Source organism: Halichoeres trimaculatus, unplaced genomic scaffold (assembly GCF_033239565.1).
Source record: "Halichoeres trimaculatus isolate MK-OKI-2021-1 unplaced genomic scaffold, fHalTri1.1 fHalTri1_scaffold_5, whole genome shotgun sequence".
In the NCBI taxonomy this organism is placed as follows: Eukaryota; Metazoa; Chordata; class Actinopteri; order Labriformes; family Labridae; genus Halichoeres; species Halichoeres trimaculatus.
Window position 1 is genome coordinate 6,179,632 of NW_027437183.1, and position 17,718 is coordinate 6,197,349.

The following is a 17,718-nucleotide window of genomic DNA, read 5'->3' on the forward strand; positions in this document are numbered from 1 at the left end:
AAAAATGTCAAGCCTGATCAGGCTTTTTGTCAGGTGCAAGACAGGAAGAGAAGCCTGAATGTTGCCGCAGATGCGCGGTCACATATGGTGAAGTCATTTATGTAAACAGAGGATGCAAAGAGCCTCCACAGACCTGTTTCCTGTTTGCACGAACGTGAGGGGTTGTGAACTGTCATACGTCTGTTTTGGCCTCAAAGGGGATGCAAATGTGCAAGAGTTGCAGCGAGTTCAATCACAATTTAACAGATGTTAGGAAAAGCAGGGTCATGTTGATGTAAAGAGTAAGTTTTGGTGCATTTTAAACCTGATCTGCAGCTCTGTCTTTGATGTGCTGATATTTCACGGTGTCGTCTCTCAATCGGCTTTCGTCTGTGACTCCATCTGACCTATAATAACCCCTGCCCTTCCTCTCACACGCGTCTTATGCCCCACATTTGCTCTGCCTTTACATCCTCCTCTCTCTGTGATTTGTCATCCTGCTTTCATCTCATTTTCTTTCTTTCCTCTTTTCTCCCTGTGTTGTTTCCTCTGCTTCAGTTAACCTCTGGGAAATGAAACCCATCACCTGCTTTTCCCCTCTCCCTCCTGTTTGTCCTTCTTTGTCTGTCCAGATTTCAATCTACACCGCTCCTTCGTCTCATCTGTTTGCTTATCTATCCCTTTAGTTCCTAGATATCCGTCGTCTGTGTCCTCCTCCGTGGCTTTACCCTCTGCAGCCACATTTCATTCATGCTCTAATCCGTACAAATCTCCTTCCATCTCGCTGATTTCCTCCCCTGTCTTTCGGAAATATGAGCTCATTCTCTTGCTGTGAATTTGCATACAGTGTTTTTTTTTGTTTGAGGATCTAATACTGTCTGTATGTCTTTGATTTCTCCATCTTTAAATCCCTACTTGTTTGCCTTTTCTTTCTCTTTTCATCTCTCTTCTTTTTCTCTCTTTCGATCCATCACAGCTCTCCATCTGGACCCTCCATCCTCCTCTTTCTCTCTGTCTCTCTTTGTCTACCTGCTGATCCAGACTTAGCGAGTCGAGGCCAATATGAGGACGTCTGCACTCGACAGAAAAAGATGATGTCATCCCTCTCAGCGCCGCCGGGCAGGACTGGCGCTATCACACGGCACAGATTCTGAGGTTTTTACACCATGATGCCGCCTCTTTTCAAGACAGGCAGACAGTGAAAGCTGCCAACGCTGTTTGTGCCACCTCAGCTGCTTACATCTGAGGTATTTGAGTTGGACTTTAATCCACAGTTACTTCCATTCAGCAATGACTCTAGATAGGACAGGAGAAGCAGTATTTATTACAGAATTAAAAGGACATGAGATCATTTCCTTCTGAATTAGCTGTAGACAGGACACAACACTGTTTGCGTGCTTAGCGTTCAGATTACTTGTTCTGCAATCGCTGTTTTCTTTTTTGATTAAGACATTTAAGTAGAATTCAGAAATTCTTTCCATAAAGGATTTAAAGATTCTCTCAAACCTGTTTTCCCAACATGAACCAGGTTTCCTGTCTCCCATTAGAAGCATGCTTGGTGTAGTTAGTCTTTTGCACTCCATTGGAGCAGGGAGCAAGGGGAAGATACCTGTGTGGCTTGTCTCCCCCGCAGATATGGGCATTGATAAGATTACATCAATACCGATGCCCTTATCGATTCTGCTTATTGATTTGATTCTTTATTGGTTCCCTTATCAATTCGTCTTGTAAATTTTCTCTAAAAAAAAAGTAGCTTTACGTGTTTTCTGGGTCAACATTAAATTGAGTTTATAAGTGAATTAATATGTAATCGGTCACTGGATCTGGATATCTCTGGGAGTAAATATACAGAAATAAGTAAAAATTTCACATCCTGTGACGTTAATGTACTGTTTTGTAACATTTTATTGACTGAAGTAGGCCATCTAGTGTCTCGAAGCAGTTATAGCATTATTTTAAGTTGTTTGGAACCTTACCGTAGTTATGAAGCCAGCCATGAGTCTGCACGTAACTTTTCTTTCATTTGCCTGTAAGTATTTTGACATTTGGAATTTTCAATATTTTTACTAAGTTTTGTTTTGATTGCGATATGTCTCTGTGATGAAAGTTGAAATTCTACTCTGAAGCCGAAGCTAGCATATCAATGCAATTTTCCATATACGTGCGTACCAAGCTAGCACTATTTTGTTTATATTGTTTCTGGTAAATAAGGAGATTTATACCATGCTGAATAGTATAGAAATCTCGGTAATGCTTTATATTAAGGTTCTGTAATAAGCATTAATAAGACTATTGTAAGTACTTATAAGATGCTTATTAACATTATTATTTGTTTATAAGACTATATAACTGCTAAATAAGTGTTTAATAAGGTCATTGTAATAGTTAATACAAGACAACTTGATCTATAAGCTATATTGAACATAACCCTCTTTGTTTTTTGTCTTCTGCTTTTGTCTCTCATGAGCCCTACCCCAGCCCTTCCCCTAAACCTAACCATTCGGGGCCCCATGCCTAAACCTAACCTGTGGGGCCTCACGCCTAACCCTAACAATGACCTTATTAAACACTTATTAAACAGTTATATAGTCTTATAAACAAATAATAATGTGAATAAGCATCTTATAAGTACTTACAAAGGTCCTATTAATGCTTATTACAGGACCTTAATATAAAGCGATACCGAAATCTCCTGTGTGAGAGTAATGTACATTTCTTTGTGAGTTCAGTTTTTCAGTAAAACTTCAAGCTTGAAATCCTAAATCAGAGTTTTCTTGGGAAATGTCATCTAACTTCTGATCAAAGATAGCTGTCGCAGACTTGTTGACATAAGGACAGCCCCATAGCATAAAGAATCGATAAGGGAATTGTTAAACATAAAGGCTAACGATATTGATGGATTGAAACATTTCTTATTGATTCTCAACCGGAACTGGTTTTCGATTCCCATTCCTAGTTGTGCAATCAGGATCTACAAATATTAGCTCGATCAGTCAACAATGGTAAAATTATCATACGAGGACAACAACAGCAAATCCTGTACCCGTGGTGATGTCCAAGCTAAGCTGATGCACATGTTCTCCGTTTCTTTCTCTGTTGTACCATTAAGGTGAGCACTTGCCCAATTTCAATCAATATATCTAAGAAAAATGATAATGAAAAGTTGTGATTTCCATAACAATGAGATTCTGGGTCAAAATAATGAGATAAATGATAATTATGGTGAAGTAAATTAAAAAGTTAAGTTGGGGAGGTTTAAGTGCAGGAAATGGGCTTGCATGTTAATAAGACTCCCTTCTTTTTGTTTCACAGGATTTTTTTTCAAACTCTTTTTTTCTTATCAGAAAATAGAAAAACCAACAGACATTGTGTTGTTTAAAGAGACCACACACCCAGCTAGCTGTGAAACACTGGTACAGAGGCTCATGAGGATCATTTGGGTCAGTCTCCTGGTGAGAATGTAATGATAACTAAGCTATGCTGCATTTGTTTGTAACTTTGGCTGAACCTCCTTGTATCATGTTTGTATGTCTGGATGCTGTTGTCTGTCTGGGCTGCTCCCCTTACTCTCAATGTGTTATTTTCTGGTAAACTCATAAAAATGCTTAATTTCCCTTAATCTCTATGAAAATGCACCACTTGAACTGAACTGAAGCAACCAACTCACAGAAAAGTCTGATGAAATAGGAAGAAAAGCTTAAAGTTAAAGAAGGGCGACATGACAGCTTCCACATTGTGAAGCAAAAATACTACTTTGTTTTTTTTTGGTATTCCTGGACTGTTCTTCTCTATCGATGTGACTAAGTCTATTGTTTGTGTGTTTTTCCTTGATTTTCCTAATTGTTTTCTTTCCTTTTCATTCTTTTTTGATAACTTGGTGAGCCTTAGTGAGACACTTGAGCTTACTTGTCTTTCATATTTGTTTAACTGCAGGTGAACATCTGTTTTGATTTTGGTGCTGCTATGCCACAGGTTATTGTTTCCCTGGGGAAACTAGTTGTAGCGCACACAAACCATTTTATTCATGGGCTTATCTCAGTACTTCCAAGTTGGAAATAAATTGCTGAATGTTTCCATATCAATACTGTATCTGCATCAATACCACAGCTCCAACTGTGCTCTACTGAGCAGAGTCTTGCTATGAATGATGTCATCAATGCGGGATGTCGGCACCTGTGGCGTTGGTTATTTTATTTTTTGTACGATAAAGGAAGGTGGAGAACTTTCGCCGATTTGAACATTACGTCAGTGGTGACAACGTACCAATGAGATCATGGTCCAAAAACTATCAAAAACCATGTCCTCAGTTTCGCACTCTGGTCAAGGACAGTGTGAGGACAAAGACACACACACGCACACACACATACACACACTTTTATTTTCTGTTCTCTCGTATCAGGTTTAAGACCTGACAGCAGCAGGAACACACAATTAAACCCAATGGGTCACGATTGGGTGAACAGGTACACACTCACACACACTTACACACAGCACCACAACTACTTACAAGTTACTAGAGCTGGTTTCCATGACAACAGACAGGGAGGGAGAGAGAGAGAGAGAGCTACAAAGGAAGAGAATGACAGAACCAGAGAGAGGGAGAGAGAAATCCACCCCCTTCAGCACAGAGTCTGGAGTAAGATCTGAGCGTGATGTATCGTTGTGTGCAGGAGAGGAGGAAATAAGGGAGGGGGTGGAGGGAGGGGAGGGGTAATGTGAAGCGTAGTATAAGAGGAGGAAACAAAAGGAGTGAGGTGAATGAGAGGTAAGACGGCAGAAAAACAAAGATCTGATGCAGGGACCGAGAGCCCCAGAGCGGTAGAGAGCAAAGGAAAATGACACAATGTAAAGGTTTGGTGAAAGGTCCGAAATGAAGGGACGGTCCTGCTTCTATACATCATTTTAGAGGCGCTGACACATTACGATAAAAACAAAAAACAAACAAACAAAACCCAGACTCGGCTTTAAACTGGCACATTCTCAGACAGATTTTAACACAAAAAAAAACAAAGACTGCCCCTTTGGTGACCTCGTATGCTGCTCTGGTACAAACTCAACTCTGAGAAAGATTTTGGCTCCTGCACAAATAGAATCTTTTCTTTGTCTTTCAAAGCAACACGACTTTCAGGGTGAAGGATCTACAAATAATTGATCTGAAAACCCTCGAGGGGCACGTTTTTGGATCAGGAAAAGATAAAAGAGTAGAAAGAGAGGGTGTTTTTTTTTGTTTGACTTACCAGTGAGGCTGACTTTATGGTGGCAAAGCGGCCCTGGTTCTTGTAGTTCTGAGCCTGGCTGCTCTTGTCAGAGGAGGCTGGTCTCAGCCCTGACCGGTGGTCTCTGTGGATCCCATCGTCCCAGTTGTACTGATGATCCTGAGTAAAACAGAGACGGAGTGCATCAAGGAAACGTGCAGAAGATTTTATTCATTCATTGTTGTATCAATTGTCTCTATTATGTTTTTAACTGACAGTAGAACAGGGGTGGTCAACCAGTCAGAGACCAAAAGCCACAAAAATTACCGTGGTGCTACAAAGAGCCACATCACACACATGGTCTTACAAACACACTTCCTCTTACACGTAAATGAAATGACATAAAATGGAAATCAATACATTTCCAATATTTAAAGCAACATTTATTGTGTTGGTAAGTGTGTTTGAATTTGTTCTTGGAGCTGTGTCAAAGACAATTTTCTATTTTTATTGCAAAAGAGGCAAAGTTCTATCTATCTCTCTAGAGAGATAGCTTTGAGCACATGAGCGGTGAGAGTAGAACATGTAGAGAAGAGAAACTGAAACTTAAGTATCAACCTCATCACCCACATATTGATCAATATTGATCCCCACGTTGGCATCAATATATCAATATTCAAGATTACTACTCATATGAATGGATCAAAGAGCCGCACAGCGAAGGGCAAAGAGCCATACACGGCTCGCGAGCCACAGGTTGGCCACCCCTGCAGTAGAACAATGGCCAAAGTCATATTTTCAAGTTTTTGGGAAAACAGAAAAAACTTTACCAAATACAGAGCATATGATATTAGTCATTTCAATCAAAAAGGCCTTCACAGTGGATGACTGTTGACATGTGTGGAACATTGTGTGGCAATCATGTGACATTAAGGAATAAAGTGACTCAGGCCAATTTTTCTAACATTCTAGTTTGACTTAGGCAACTTTAAACCTGGCTTAAACTGCAGCTTCATTCAATAGTGCAAACTCAAAACCGAAATTACCCTGAGTTAAATTAAACAGATGTCAGGTAAATCAAGTTGGTCAGGAGGTAGTTCCTTTCCTCACTTCTCCAGGTCTTCTTTGCTGGGTTTTAATGAACTTCATCCATTTCCAACATCCAGTTTTGACAACTTATTGAAACTTGACCATTAACTGTCCTTTAAATCCATCCATCGAACGAACTCAAAACTTAAATAACTCCAAGCTAAATTAAACAAATGTCAGGTCAATCAGACGCTGAGCAGGCATACGCATACATCTACTACCAAGAAGCAAAAACATTCCTCTAATTTTAAAACTTTGAGGGGCCTTGTGTTCATTTATGTTAAGTCATATAAATAAGTGGACTAGCCAGGAATAGGTAGCTAGCTGTAAGTAGCTAAATTTGTATTTAAACTACAACTTGTGAAATTTAGACTTAATCAAAACATTTTACCCTAGCCTTTGTGATAGTGAACCTAATCACTCACCAGATGAAACTGATTCAAAGATCATGTTCACAGCTTCCTTTGCACTTAAGTTTCAGTTTCTTCTTGAAGCAGCCGCCATCATGAAAGCTTGTTTAACTGCCCAAGTCACACATTTTATCCTCAATAATGCAAAATTTTGACTTAGGCTAGAAATAAAATGGCCTATAGGCTTTTGTCCTATAGGGCATAAAGATCATGATCCTTTTAGCTAAAGATTTAAGCCATTTTTACCAGAGATGGCCAGTATGATCAAAAGATGATTTTCGTCGAAAAATAAATATTTTATTTTATTTCTATTTTTATTTATTTATGTATTCTTATTATGTATTCTTCTTCTTCTTCTTATTATTATTATTATTATTATTTCATTTTTTTAAATGAATATTCTTTATTTTATTTTATTTTTCTATTTTTTTTTGTTTATATGTACATTCTTTATCTTAACTCTCTCTATATTCTATTTTACAGAATGCACAGCTAGTAATTCTGAATTATTTTCTAGTTATTTGTTTCACCAACACACCAAGTAAAATTCCTTGTAAGTGCAAATGTACTTAACAATAAAACTTGATTCTGATTCAGATTTTTATATTGGAGATATGAAAAAGTGTGTTTTTTTTTAGCCTAATCATAAACATTTTAGACAGACAAATTGGTTGAATTGAAATGTTTTTTTGAAGTTAAATCACTTTGAGGTGACAGTAATCTTCTTTAATTGGTGTCATACTTCATTTAAGCAAGTTGTCTTTGCATCCATGTAATACTTAGGGTTTATTCACAAATGTTAGATGTTTTTTTGTGTGATTTTTGAAAGAATCTTGCAGCAGAATATCGTTTTCCTGATTCATCTTAATTTGATATATAGAGTCATCACTTAAGACACATTTTTTGCCTTTAAAATAACATTAGATTAACTCAAATACATTAAAATGGGGGTGATATCTTTTCACTTCTACATGACATTCCACAGATTTTGACTCCCTAAAAATTGTCCCAGTGTTTAAACCCTTCATCTCTCTGTGAATTTTTTAGTAACTAAATTCCCTGTTGATTTGACTCTTAGGACATCTGCATTTCAAAAGGAATCTTCAGCATTTGCTAAAAGTGTGTCAACTGTAACCTCTAGAAACATGATGAAACGTCAACACTCAGCCCTGCCGTTTAAAGCCAGAGAGTTTCTACATATGAGGAGGGAACTTCATCAGCATTCAAAAACAGAGCGTGTCACTTTCGTTTGTTCTCTGCTCAACCCCCTGAACTTGAAACAACACATCGTCTGTTCATGAAGTGACATCCTTATTCAGTCACTGTCAAAACACAAAGAGCAGATGAAGAAAGAGAATGATAGAGCAGTGACAGCCCTCTCTTGTTCATTTTTGAGTCGCATGAGGTATTCAGTGAGAATGTCAGGCATTGTGTTAACCTGTGTGCTCAATGTGCAGGATGACAGAGCTGGAAGTGTGGAGATGGGAGTGTTTGCTGCTTTGTTCTCGCAGCGTGAATGGTGTCGGTGATGAACTTGAACAGCAGTGAAGACTGAGTGGAATGTTTCCAGACTCTTGAAAAAGATAAAATCCGACAAATGTTTGTCTGCAGCCATGTTTCCTCTCTGTTTCAGAGAGCTCAGACAGTCCAGAAAGGAAGTCTCTGCTGTTAGTTGAACATGTCTTTTTAGGTATTCAGAGAGGACTGGGATTCTTAGATGATTTTGATCTTAGGAATCTCAGAATCTGACATTTGGGAAACAGTTTTTTCTAGCACAAAAAACTAACCATATCAAATAATCAAGGAAACAACTCAAAAGGTAAAAAGTCACATTAGTCTGTAATACACTTTAGCTCCACCAGAGGAGGATTTACTTTACTGCTTGTGATTATTTGTTTCCTCCACCAAGGCAGTTATGTTTTTGGGAGAGCTAGTCTGTCTGTTTGTTTGTCTGTGAACAAAATAACTCAAAAAGTAAGAAACGGATCTTGATGAAATTTTCAGGAAATTTTCAAAATGGGATAAGGAAGAAGGGATTGAATTTTGGAGGTGATCCGGATCACTGTCTGGATCCAGGACTTTTTTAAAGGATTCTTCATCGTTGTGAAATAGGCCTGTTTTTACCATATGTATATATAAACTTGTATATATCTTCATGATAAATGGTCGGATTGCTTTGCAAAACAAAACAAGACAAGGTCACAATAATTTCTAACAGATGTGAAAGTACGATCCAGATCCTGCCAATATTCTGGATACTAAGATCTAGAATATGAAATATGTACTGGGTCATCATCATATTTCAACACTGTCAGGTAACAAATTATCGTACGAAACTGCAACTAACAGCAAATTGTAGCTGACAGTCTGCTGAAAGGGAGTATAACATTAAAGTAGGACTAAAGTGTTGCTTTTCAGGTTTCTTTCTTTATCCAAAGGCCATTTCAAAAACTTGACATGATCTAAATGGAAATTTACTGGACACAAGTGACTTCAATCATTAACTATTTGATCTGAGCGCCATAGAGACATTATTTTTTTAACTTGTTTAAAATGCAGCTAACACTTGCGGGACCACATACTCCCTGTCTTAGCTTCACTGCACTGGCTCCCAATTGCTTTTAGAATAGATTTTAAAATTGTATCGTTTGTTTTTAAAGCTCTTAATGGCCTTAAATACCTGACCAAACTTCTCCATCCTCATGTCCCTGTCAGGACGTTGAGTTTAACAGATCAGCTGCTTCTGGTCACCCCCAAAACCAGACTCAAAAATAAAGGTGACAGAGCTTTTGTGTCGGCTGCCTGGAATTTTTTCATATCTTCCCTCAAGACTCACCTCTTCTCCCTGGCTTTTAATCAAAACTTGAATGGACATCTGGCATATTTTTAATTAAATTTTAATTAATTTCATTCTACTTTGTTTTTTTTTTTATTTCATATTTGCTTTGGTTTCATGTTTTTATGCGTCTTAGCATTGTGCCTTGTTATTTGTGCTGCCTTTAATCAGTACAACACTTTGGTCAACTTTGGTTGTTTTAAATGTGCTCTGTAAATAAAGTTTGAGTTGAGTTGGGTTTTATAAAAATGCAAGTAAGTAAGAAAGAATGAAAGAAAGAAAAAAGGGAATTGGTTTGAATAAGATTAAAGACTAAGGATGCTGGTTAATTAGGGTGTATTTCTTCTACATCCCAACCACTCTGGCCACTTCTACCTTCTTGGTGTGTGGGGAAGATTCCAGGGTGCTGCTGTAGTCCTGCGGGTGCATCATGGTCATGTCCGAGCAGCTGTCGTCTAGCACCTCCTGCATGCTGTTGACGCTGCTGCTCTGGCTGCCCGTGCTGACAGATGTGCTGGGGATGGAGTGGTTGCTGCCCAGGCTGTTCATCTTACAGCTGGCCGCTTCGCTGTCCTGCAAGAGAACACGGGCGCATGTTTTCAGTAACAGATGTGACCAGAGTTGATCCATCCCAAGCAATTATACACTCACACAGAGACTCTTGTGTCCTTCCTGACATGTACAAGTCTCTCTAGATTGTGTCATTAAATGCAGTCACCCTGATCGAGGGGGAAACTAATGACCTCTGAATTACACCGGACCCAAATCATTTTAAATTACCAATTAACATCAGACTCTTCTGTGTCTATGCGGCTTCTTTAGTGAGTTTACACTGCACACATTTAGACGCAGCAGACAGAAAGTTAAAGTCTGCAGTAACAGACCATATTGGGATGTTGTCATCAGCTCCTGTACCATCCCCTGAAACCAGAAACAGGGTCTGGGACTGCAGGTTTCCTCCATGAAGCCTGCAGCTGCTTCTTATTGCAGTGAGCTCTGTGTCTTTCTTCCTGTGGTGTAGGATGACACTGCTGCTGTGGCTGCTGGCTGTCCATGCCTGTTCATGCTGCCTCAGAGCAGGGTCAGCTGAGGGACATTTCATCTCAATGTCACGCGGCTGTGGCTGTGGGAGGTTTGTTGTGATGTCTAAGTGCTGGACTGCTGTAAGCAGCCGTCAAGTGTATTTCTGTGCTCTTTAAAACATTATTAGAAGTGAAAAAACGAGGGCCACTTCAGAAAACAGTGAAATCTGTGCTCACAGGATCCTGTATGTGGCAGCTCTTTTCTCCACATGTTCTTGCAGTTGAGTTTCTTTAGATTAAATGCTAAATGCTCTAAAGATTTAACACATTTCAGGCAAATTTATTAACCTTAATTGTTAAAATCAGATAACGTGCCCATCCCCACCTCTGTTTCATTCATTGTTCTCTGTATGTTGCTGGAAATGGAAATTACTTTTATATTTGTCAAGGGAATAACCTATTGATTCACTTGGTCTGGACTATAACTATAATTTCAAAGCAAGAGGGAGGTTATGTTTTAGTTTCAGCTTCTCAAACATTAAGATCTGCTGATTTTTTTTATTAACAATCCAATGACATGAATCTTTGAGGTTAGCATAATCTTCAGCTTCAGCTTTAAGTTTTACTGACGAAACAACTCTTTAATTAATCAGAAATAAAAGCTACTGTTAGTTGAAGCTTGGCACTGTTGTAAAGACTAGCCTGGCTATCAGTTCCTGCTTTTAATCTGATAATCTGATTATTGTCATCAATTATCATCAGTGTAAGCTCTGTTGCTGTTTGTGCTGCTGTTGTGTATTCTGTGGTTTTGTACTCTTTCTCTGTGACAGTAAATCTGAATGGGATGTGGCTCTCCACAAAACCCATCAACAATAAAAAGTGATGACAGACTTGCTGAACTGGTTGTATGTTTTTAACCCGTTAACTCTTTTTCAAACTCCTCCTCCTCTCGATCTCTTAATACTGCGTCTCCCCACACTTCCACTCGTCTCAGACATGAACCCCACCTCCTCTTCTTCCTGGCTCTCTCCCATGGGCCCGTTGTGTTTCTCCTGGTAGAGGATCTTCTTCATCTTGCGGTACTGCAGGTTGTCCAGCTCACGCACCGCATCCTTGGTCCTCTGGATGAGGTCGATGAGAATGCGCGGCGATCGTTCCCGTCGCACAAAATCATGCTGGAGAAAGAAAACAAAAAACAGAGTTTGTCAGTGGGATTAACAGAAAAAAAGCGTGGAAATAGAAAATGATTTAAACTTACTTAATAAACTTCCCTGATTGTAAAACTGTAATTTGGGGTTGGACTCTAGAGCTTGCCACTGTTCTAGCACTTTCACAACATTGTTTTAAATTTTGTTTCCTGACACTGTTGAAAGCACTGAAACAAGGTTTAAAAAGTATTAACAAAAAAAAATGACAAAAAAAAAATGTTTGCAAGATGATCAGGATATTTAAAATTAAAAATCTAAATAACACTTGAAAATATAAAAAGCTGTAAGCAGAAAAAAAATCCAACAAAAAACTCATTTTATTTTCGATCATTTTAGGACATTTTATTTTGAAAACTGCATCCCCATCAAATTCTTTCATCAAGTATATAATCATAACAGACACTGTATCTGTGTCTATCACTAGAGGGCGCTGTTAGGTTGCACAGCCCATTGTGGGAGTCCCAGTGCTCTCCACTCTGTAGTAAATTGAACACATGGGACTTGTGCAAGATCTTCCATAAAACTGTTTTCCAAAAACACTTAATCAATTTCTTTCTAATAAATAATTCCCTACATGGATTTAGTCAGGAAAGAAGCTAACGACAGCCGGAATCAAATAATATTAATAACAAAACATTTATTTTTTTGAAGATATTTCATGTGTCTTAATTTCTTGTTTTCTAGAAAGCCAAAAATACTACTCTATCTCCAAAAATAGTCATAATTTGATAATATGAGAGATGCATGAGTCCAAAGGATGCCCCTGCAGACACATCAAATGTTAGCAGGTTAAAAAAAGTAATGAAAACCAAGCGAAAGGCCACACTTCTTTCAGATTTGATAATTCACCAAAATATATTCTGACCCAGTTTCACACTGAACTGATCTGACTGGTCAGATGCATTCATACTGAATTAAAAAGTGTTGAGCTGTTCATCTGAAGCACATCAACCTTTCTGTAATTTGATGGAGGTGTGATTTGTCAGAGGCAGAAGCATTATGCACTCATGTAATTATTTATTTGTGTTATGTAACCAGCAGGTCAGGGTGGAGGGGTGGATGGGGGAAGCTAGTTTGGGTCAGGAGAGAAGGAGGTTGTGATCTGCCCTTATTTTAGTCATCCACAGTGCTTATTTAAAGCAATTTACTGTGTGATATCAAAATGAAAATAAACTTAAAAAAAACAAAATCTCTCTCCTCTGCTTCCTCCCACTCCACCACGCTCCCATATCACACCTTCTCTTAGTCACTCTCATTCATAAAATATGATGTGGATGAGTGGCTGAAATGTATGCATCCTTTGAGTACAGGACTAAAATATAGATACTGTGTAAAAAATGAGTAAAGTATATTTTTAGTTCAGTCTCTGGCTCTCTTTCTGCACACCTTCCTGTCCATGTGACAGATGCTGGTGGAATGGGTTAGTCAGGACACGGGGGAGTGACATCACGCTCTGAAAATAGAGATGAGAGTGATTTGTCCCGTTTTCTGACGGACCTACACCAGAGTGTGGGTGGTTGCCCACCCCCGTCCCATCAACCAGGATTCTTCATCATTAGAAGGTTTGCGTTAAGAGGAGGCGACAGCGTTTGCACGGCATCGTCACTTTGTTCCCTTTGTGAGGAAAATCTGAGGCCAGAATCCCTAATTCACCCACAGAGATTTATCACTTTTAGATCTCATTAGTTTACAAAGTGGAAAACATTTTATCACATGTTCACTTTTTTTTAAGTGTACTCACTTTGCTCTAGTCCATCTAATTTACTTATACTGCAATTACGCTGCAGAAGCTGGAGCAGAAGCAAATTTCCCTAGACGGCAATATTTAGAGACATCTCTTCTCCTCTTTCCAGATGAAGTGTTAAAAGAAGAGATTAAAACCACTCTGATATGAGTAAAATCAAATATTCAGCTAGAGCAGCAGCCTTACTCTGTCCAAGGCTAACAAAGTGTACCGATCAGCTCCTCATGGAAGCACTGTTTGACAAATAAAATGTTTTATCTTTTTCCCTTTGGGTTGCAGAAAAGCTAGAGCAAGCTGCTTACTCTAGCTACACAGATACCAAGCAGGTACCTTCCAGGTAAGCAAGCACATTAGAATAAATTCACTCTGAAGGTTTTAAAAGTAGAAAAATGGTAAAAAAATATTTTCAGCTTTTCTGTTTGATCCGATGAAAACATTTTTTTTTTGTTCAAGACAAATTTTTACTGTGTACTACGTGCCGAGGTAAGGGACTTATCAGTACAGTTACGTAGCTCTACAGTTTGAAACGTGACATTAAGAAAAAAATATAGCAGCCGGCTCTATGTTAGCCTGGTGCTCCAATGTATCTGTAGGCTAACGTGACAACAAGTAAACCCTGTCAGTTTGTTTGTAGTTTAATAACCATTTATATTCAGTGCAGCTGGCAGCCAGGTGCTCTAAGAAATGTCCGTAATGTGTAATGTTAGTGAATCCTGGTTTTGCCCTGCCAGTCATCTACCAATCAGAGCTAACGTAACCTCACTCTTCATTTTATTGATAGACTCTCAAGTTTGAACAGACCGCTGCAGAATAACTGCTGACTGTGGGTTGGAATGGACATTAGCACAAATAGTTAAGCCCCTGTGTTATAGAGTGATACAGTCTGAGCTAAAGGCTAATTAGCCTTTAGCTAGGGATGTATCACTCCCCTACTTAGCTTTCTTCTGCTCTTCTGTCATTTTTCTGTCTGACAGTTAGGTTCCTGCGTCTACCATCACTATGAAATTAATCACAGAAAACGTTTTTAGCGTGGAAAAACACAGATCTCTGTGTTTTATTTCTTCTCACTACTAAACTTCGTCAGCTGGTGTGGTGTTAAAAAAAAACCTGTAACCAGCAATACTGGTGCTGATAATCTAATTTTTAAAGCGTGGATTACGCTCAGGCAAATATCTAGAAGGGAGACTTTTTCAGGATCCCTTTCAAACCCCTCACAGCTCCTTTGAAATTTATTTCGGTTTTAACTTATATTGGTTTTAAAGCAGCTGTTTGGGCATTAAGGTCAAAAAATAATCCAAACATGAGCTCTTGTAGAACTGAAAAGTAATGTAGTATTTGCCTGTTAATGTATGGAATAAAGCAAAAAACACCTAGAGCAATTTCTGACATTCAGCCAAGTGTTTCTAGCTTAAATGTTTGGTGCTGATAGCAGGTCACTCAGAGGTTATTATTACATAGTTCATTTAATTAACTATTAGTCTACCAAGGTTTTCAGTCAGAGAGGATGTCTAACCTGAAGCCAGAACCCTGATAGCTCAAGGCCACCAGATTAGTGACCTGATTTCTCCTTTAAAGAGCTTGGAGGGACGTGTGTCTGTGTTTTTTTTGTGTTTCTGTGTGTCAGTGCGTGTGCACTAAAAGAATAAGTGATTTTGTGCTTGTGTGCGTGTGTGTGTGAGAAGAGAAAGTGGAGTATTAATCATAAGCTAACACCCCAGCCCCCCAAGCTCTTCAGCATGAAGCAGCCCCTTCAACACTGATCCAAAGTCTGTTTGGTGCTTATCCCTCTTTAATGGTTTTTCGGACAGGATTTGGGTCAGGGGTGTTGGGAAGATTTCACTCTAAAATAGATCCTTTCCAAACTCTGGTCCACACCCTTGTGTCTTCTCTGACTTTAACGTCATGGTTTCCTTTCGTCGTTCCTCAGGTGAAGCAGGTGAGAAAACTCCTGCTTCACTGTTGAGTGTGATCAACTCTAGCATAAAACTCTTAGCAGGTCAATAGGATTACCTGACGGTCGGACAAACAAAAAGATAAACTCCATCCCAAATTGCACCAAAACACAATAAACATACACGGATTAACTGGTAAGTTGATGGGTTTTTGAACAGTGGTCAAAAGGATGTCACGATACAGGAAGATGTGCAGCTGCTTTTCAGTTTTAGCTTTTCACTGCACAGAGACACAGCTAGAGAAGAACTCGCTACATGCAAAGCCTGAGCACAGATGGGCTGAGGTGAAGTGGAAAACTTTCCTGTGATGACTCAAAATTTTAAACCTGTTTTGGAAATAAAGAACGTTGTGTCCTCTGTTCAAACTGGAAGAGGGACCTGTCCAGTTTAGAATCAGCACACAGTTGAAAAAACAGCCCCTATGACAGGCTGGGGATTTTTTCATGAGGACACCATTTTTCTTCCATACTAAAATTTAAATTGTTGTTTTTTTCACCCTATTCTGGGTTTAAATAATCTGCAAACCATATATAGTTTTTTTTTTAACTTTCTTTTAACTTTTATTTTTATTTTTACTTCTTTTATTTTTTATTATATCTTTCAAGTATCTATTTTTACTTCAAATAACTTAATTTTCAGTATCATGTTATTATTATTATTATTATTATTATTATTATTATTATATTAATATGATTATTATTGTTATTTATTTTGATATTATTAATAATAATATTATTATTATTATTAATGGTAAATTATTTGTTTGTTTCTCTCCATCTTAGTTGTTAGCCTTTCACTCATCTATTTAATTAATTAATTAAATCATTTTTTAAATGCCTCTTTTATTTTCTCCATGTATGCCTTTGAATTCAAAGCCAAAATTCAAATACAAAGAATGTGAAAAAAAATCTGCAAGCTATCAAGATCTATCTTTTTTTTTTGTATTTTACTCAGCGTCCCACCATCTTTAGAATTGGAGTAGTAGAAAATTCTCACTTCACTGCTCAATATTGATGTTTGATATTACTGTTAGGCTCTAATCAAAGGGGCTGATATGAGAGGAGCAAATATAAACGCTTATTTTTAGCCCATTAGATCCATGGCTGTGAGGCGAGGCACAGGAAGTTTAGCTACAACTGAGATGAAAAAAGAGACAGAGTAAGCCCTTCTCAGCAGGGGTGCTTCAAGAAGACACTGTGTATATTCTTGCGTATTAGGGAGCCGTGGGTGGGCGGGAATGACTCATCCTCATGGCTCAGGGAGTGACTTGAGACAGGAAGTGAGGTCACAGCTGGAGGGATTACAAAGGAAGCGCACTCACTCGTAGCAGCTCCCCTGATGAGGGTCTGTCCTGAGGAATTTTTAGTAGGCAGTAGTCGACAAAGCTCCGGAAGGGGTCAGACCTGGGGAAAGAGGACACGGAGGTGGAGGTCAACGATTTCCCTTTTAAGTCAAACACATTTAAACCAGGATAACCTCAGTATAGCAGTGATAATGTAATGACAGGCTGCTTTTAGCCACACCTTCTTTACTTCATGTCAATGAATGCTTTATAAGATGAGTAATCTCCTTATGAACTGCTTTGTTTATCATATCAATGAATGAAACCACAACAATCCTATGTAATCTCTAAGGGTAGCCCCATATATAAACCATATATGGATTATGTAAATATGTGGAGCAATAAGAATATAGGCCACTGGAGCTGTGGAGCACCGTGCCACTGACTCTGATCTAAAAATATGCTCAGGATAACACACAACGTGTAACGCCGTGTGTTTGGGTTGCTGCTATGGGTCGTTAGGGCATCGCAGCCAGAGGAGCTATTTAAGATTTGATGGTCAATACAAGCAGGGCCATTGGGGGGGTCAGAAAGTGCAGATTTTTATCACCTCTCTCCTCACTGGGCTCTGAATCTAGTGTCCTCTGTGACTCCCAAAGGTCTATGAGTGCACTTGTATGTCACGCCAGTGTGTGTACAGTGTGTCCTTGTGTGCTGAAGTTACACTATGAGGCTGATGTCTCTACTAGTCTCATCTGGCGGGATGTTGCTGATGCCTCGGGCCCTTGGAGCTTCTCCAAAAATACTACAATGCTGCGCCTCTCCACAAAATCACTGTGGCTACAAAGGATTTTTTTACTGAAGGACTAATTCTACAGCAGGTATTCTCCACACACAGTCAAAAGAAGCAAACCTGAAGTTTCTGATGACTTTCACTTTGTCAAAACCGACAATAACTTTCCCCTTTTCAGGATTTTATTTCACTGAAAGCTCAGTTCAAG

The 17,718-nt window shown here is 38.8% G+C and overlaps 1 protein-coding gene across 2 annotated transcripts in view; it reads right to left on the reverse strand.

Moving 5' to 3' along the window:
• The window catches only part of taok3a (TAO kinase 3a), a 95,349-nt gene that overhangs the window by 14,418 nt on the left and 63,213 nt on the right, over positions 1-17,718 (reverse strand). For both annotated transcript variants that reach the window (XM_074670504.1, XM_074670505.1), the window contains exons 11-14: positions 16,757-16,838; positions 11,539-11,706; positions 9,885-10,082; positions 5,217-5,354 (exon numbers count right to left, since the gene is read on the reverse strand). In XM_074670504.1, coding sequence (XP_074526605.1) covers positions 5,217-5,354; positions 9,885-10,082; positions 11,539-11,706; positions 16,757-16,838 — 586 coding nt within the window. The remainder of the gene's footprint in view (positions 1-5,216; positions 5,355-9,884; positions 10,083-11,538; positions 11,707-16,756; positions 16,839-17,718) is intronic.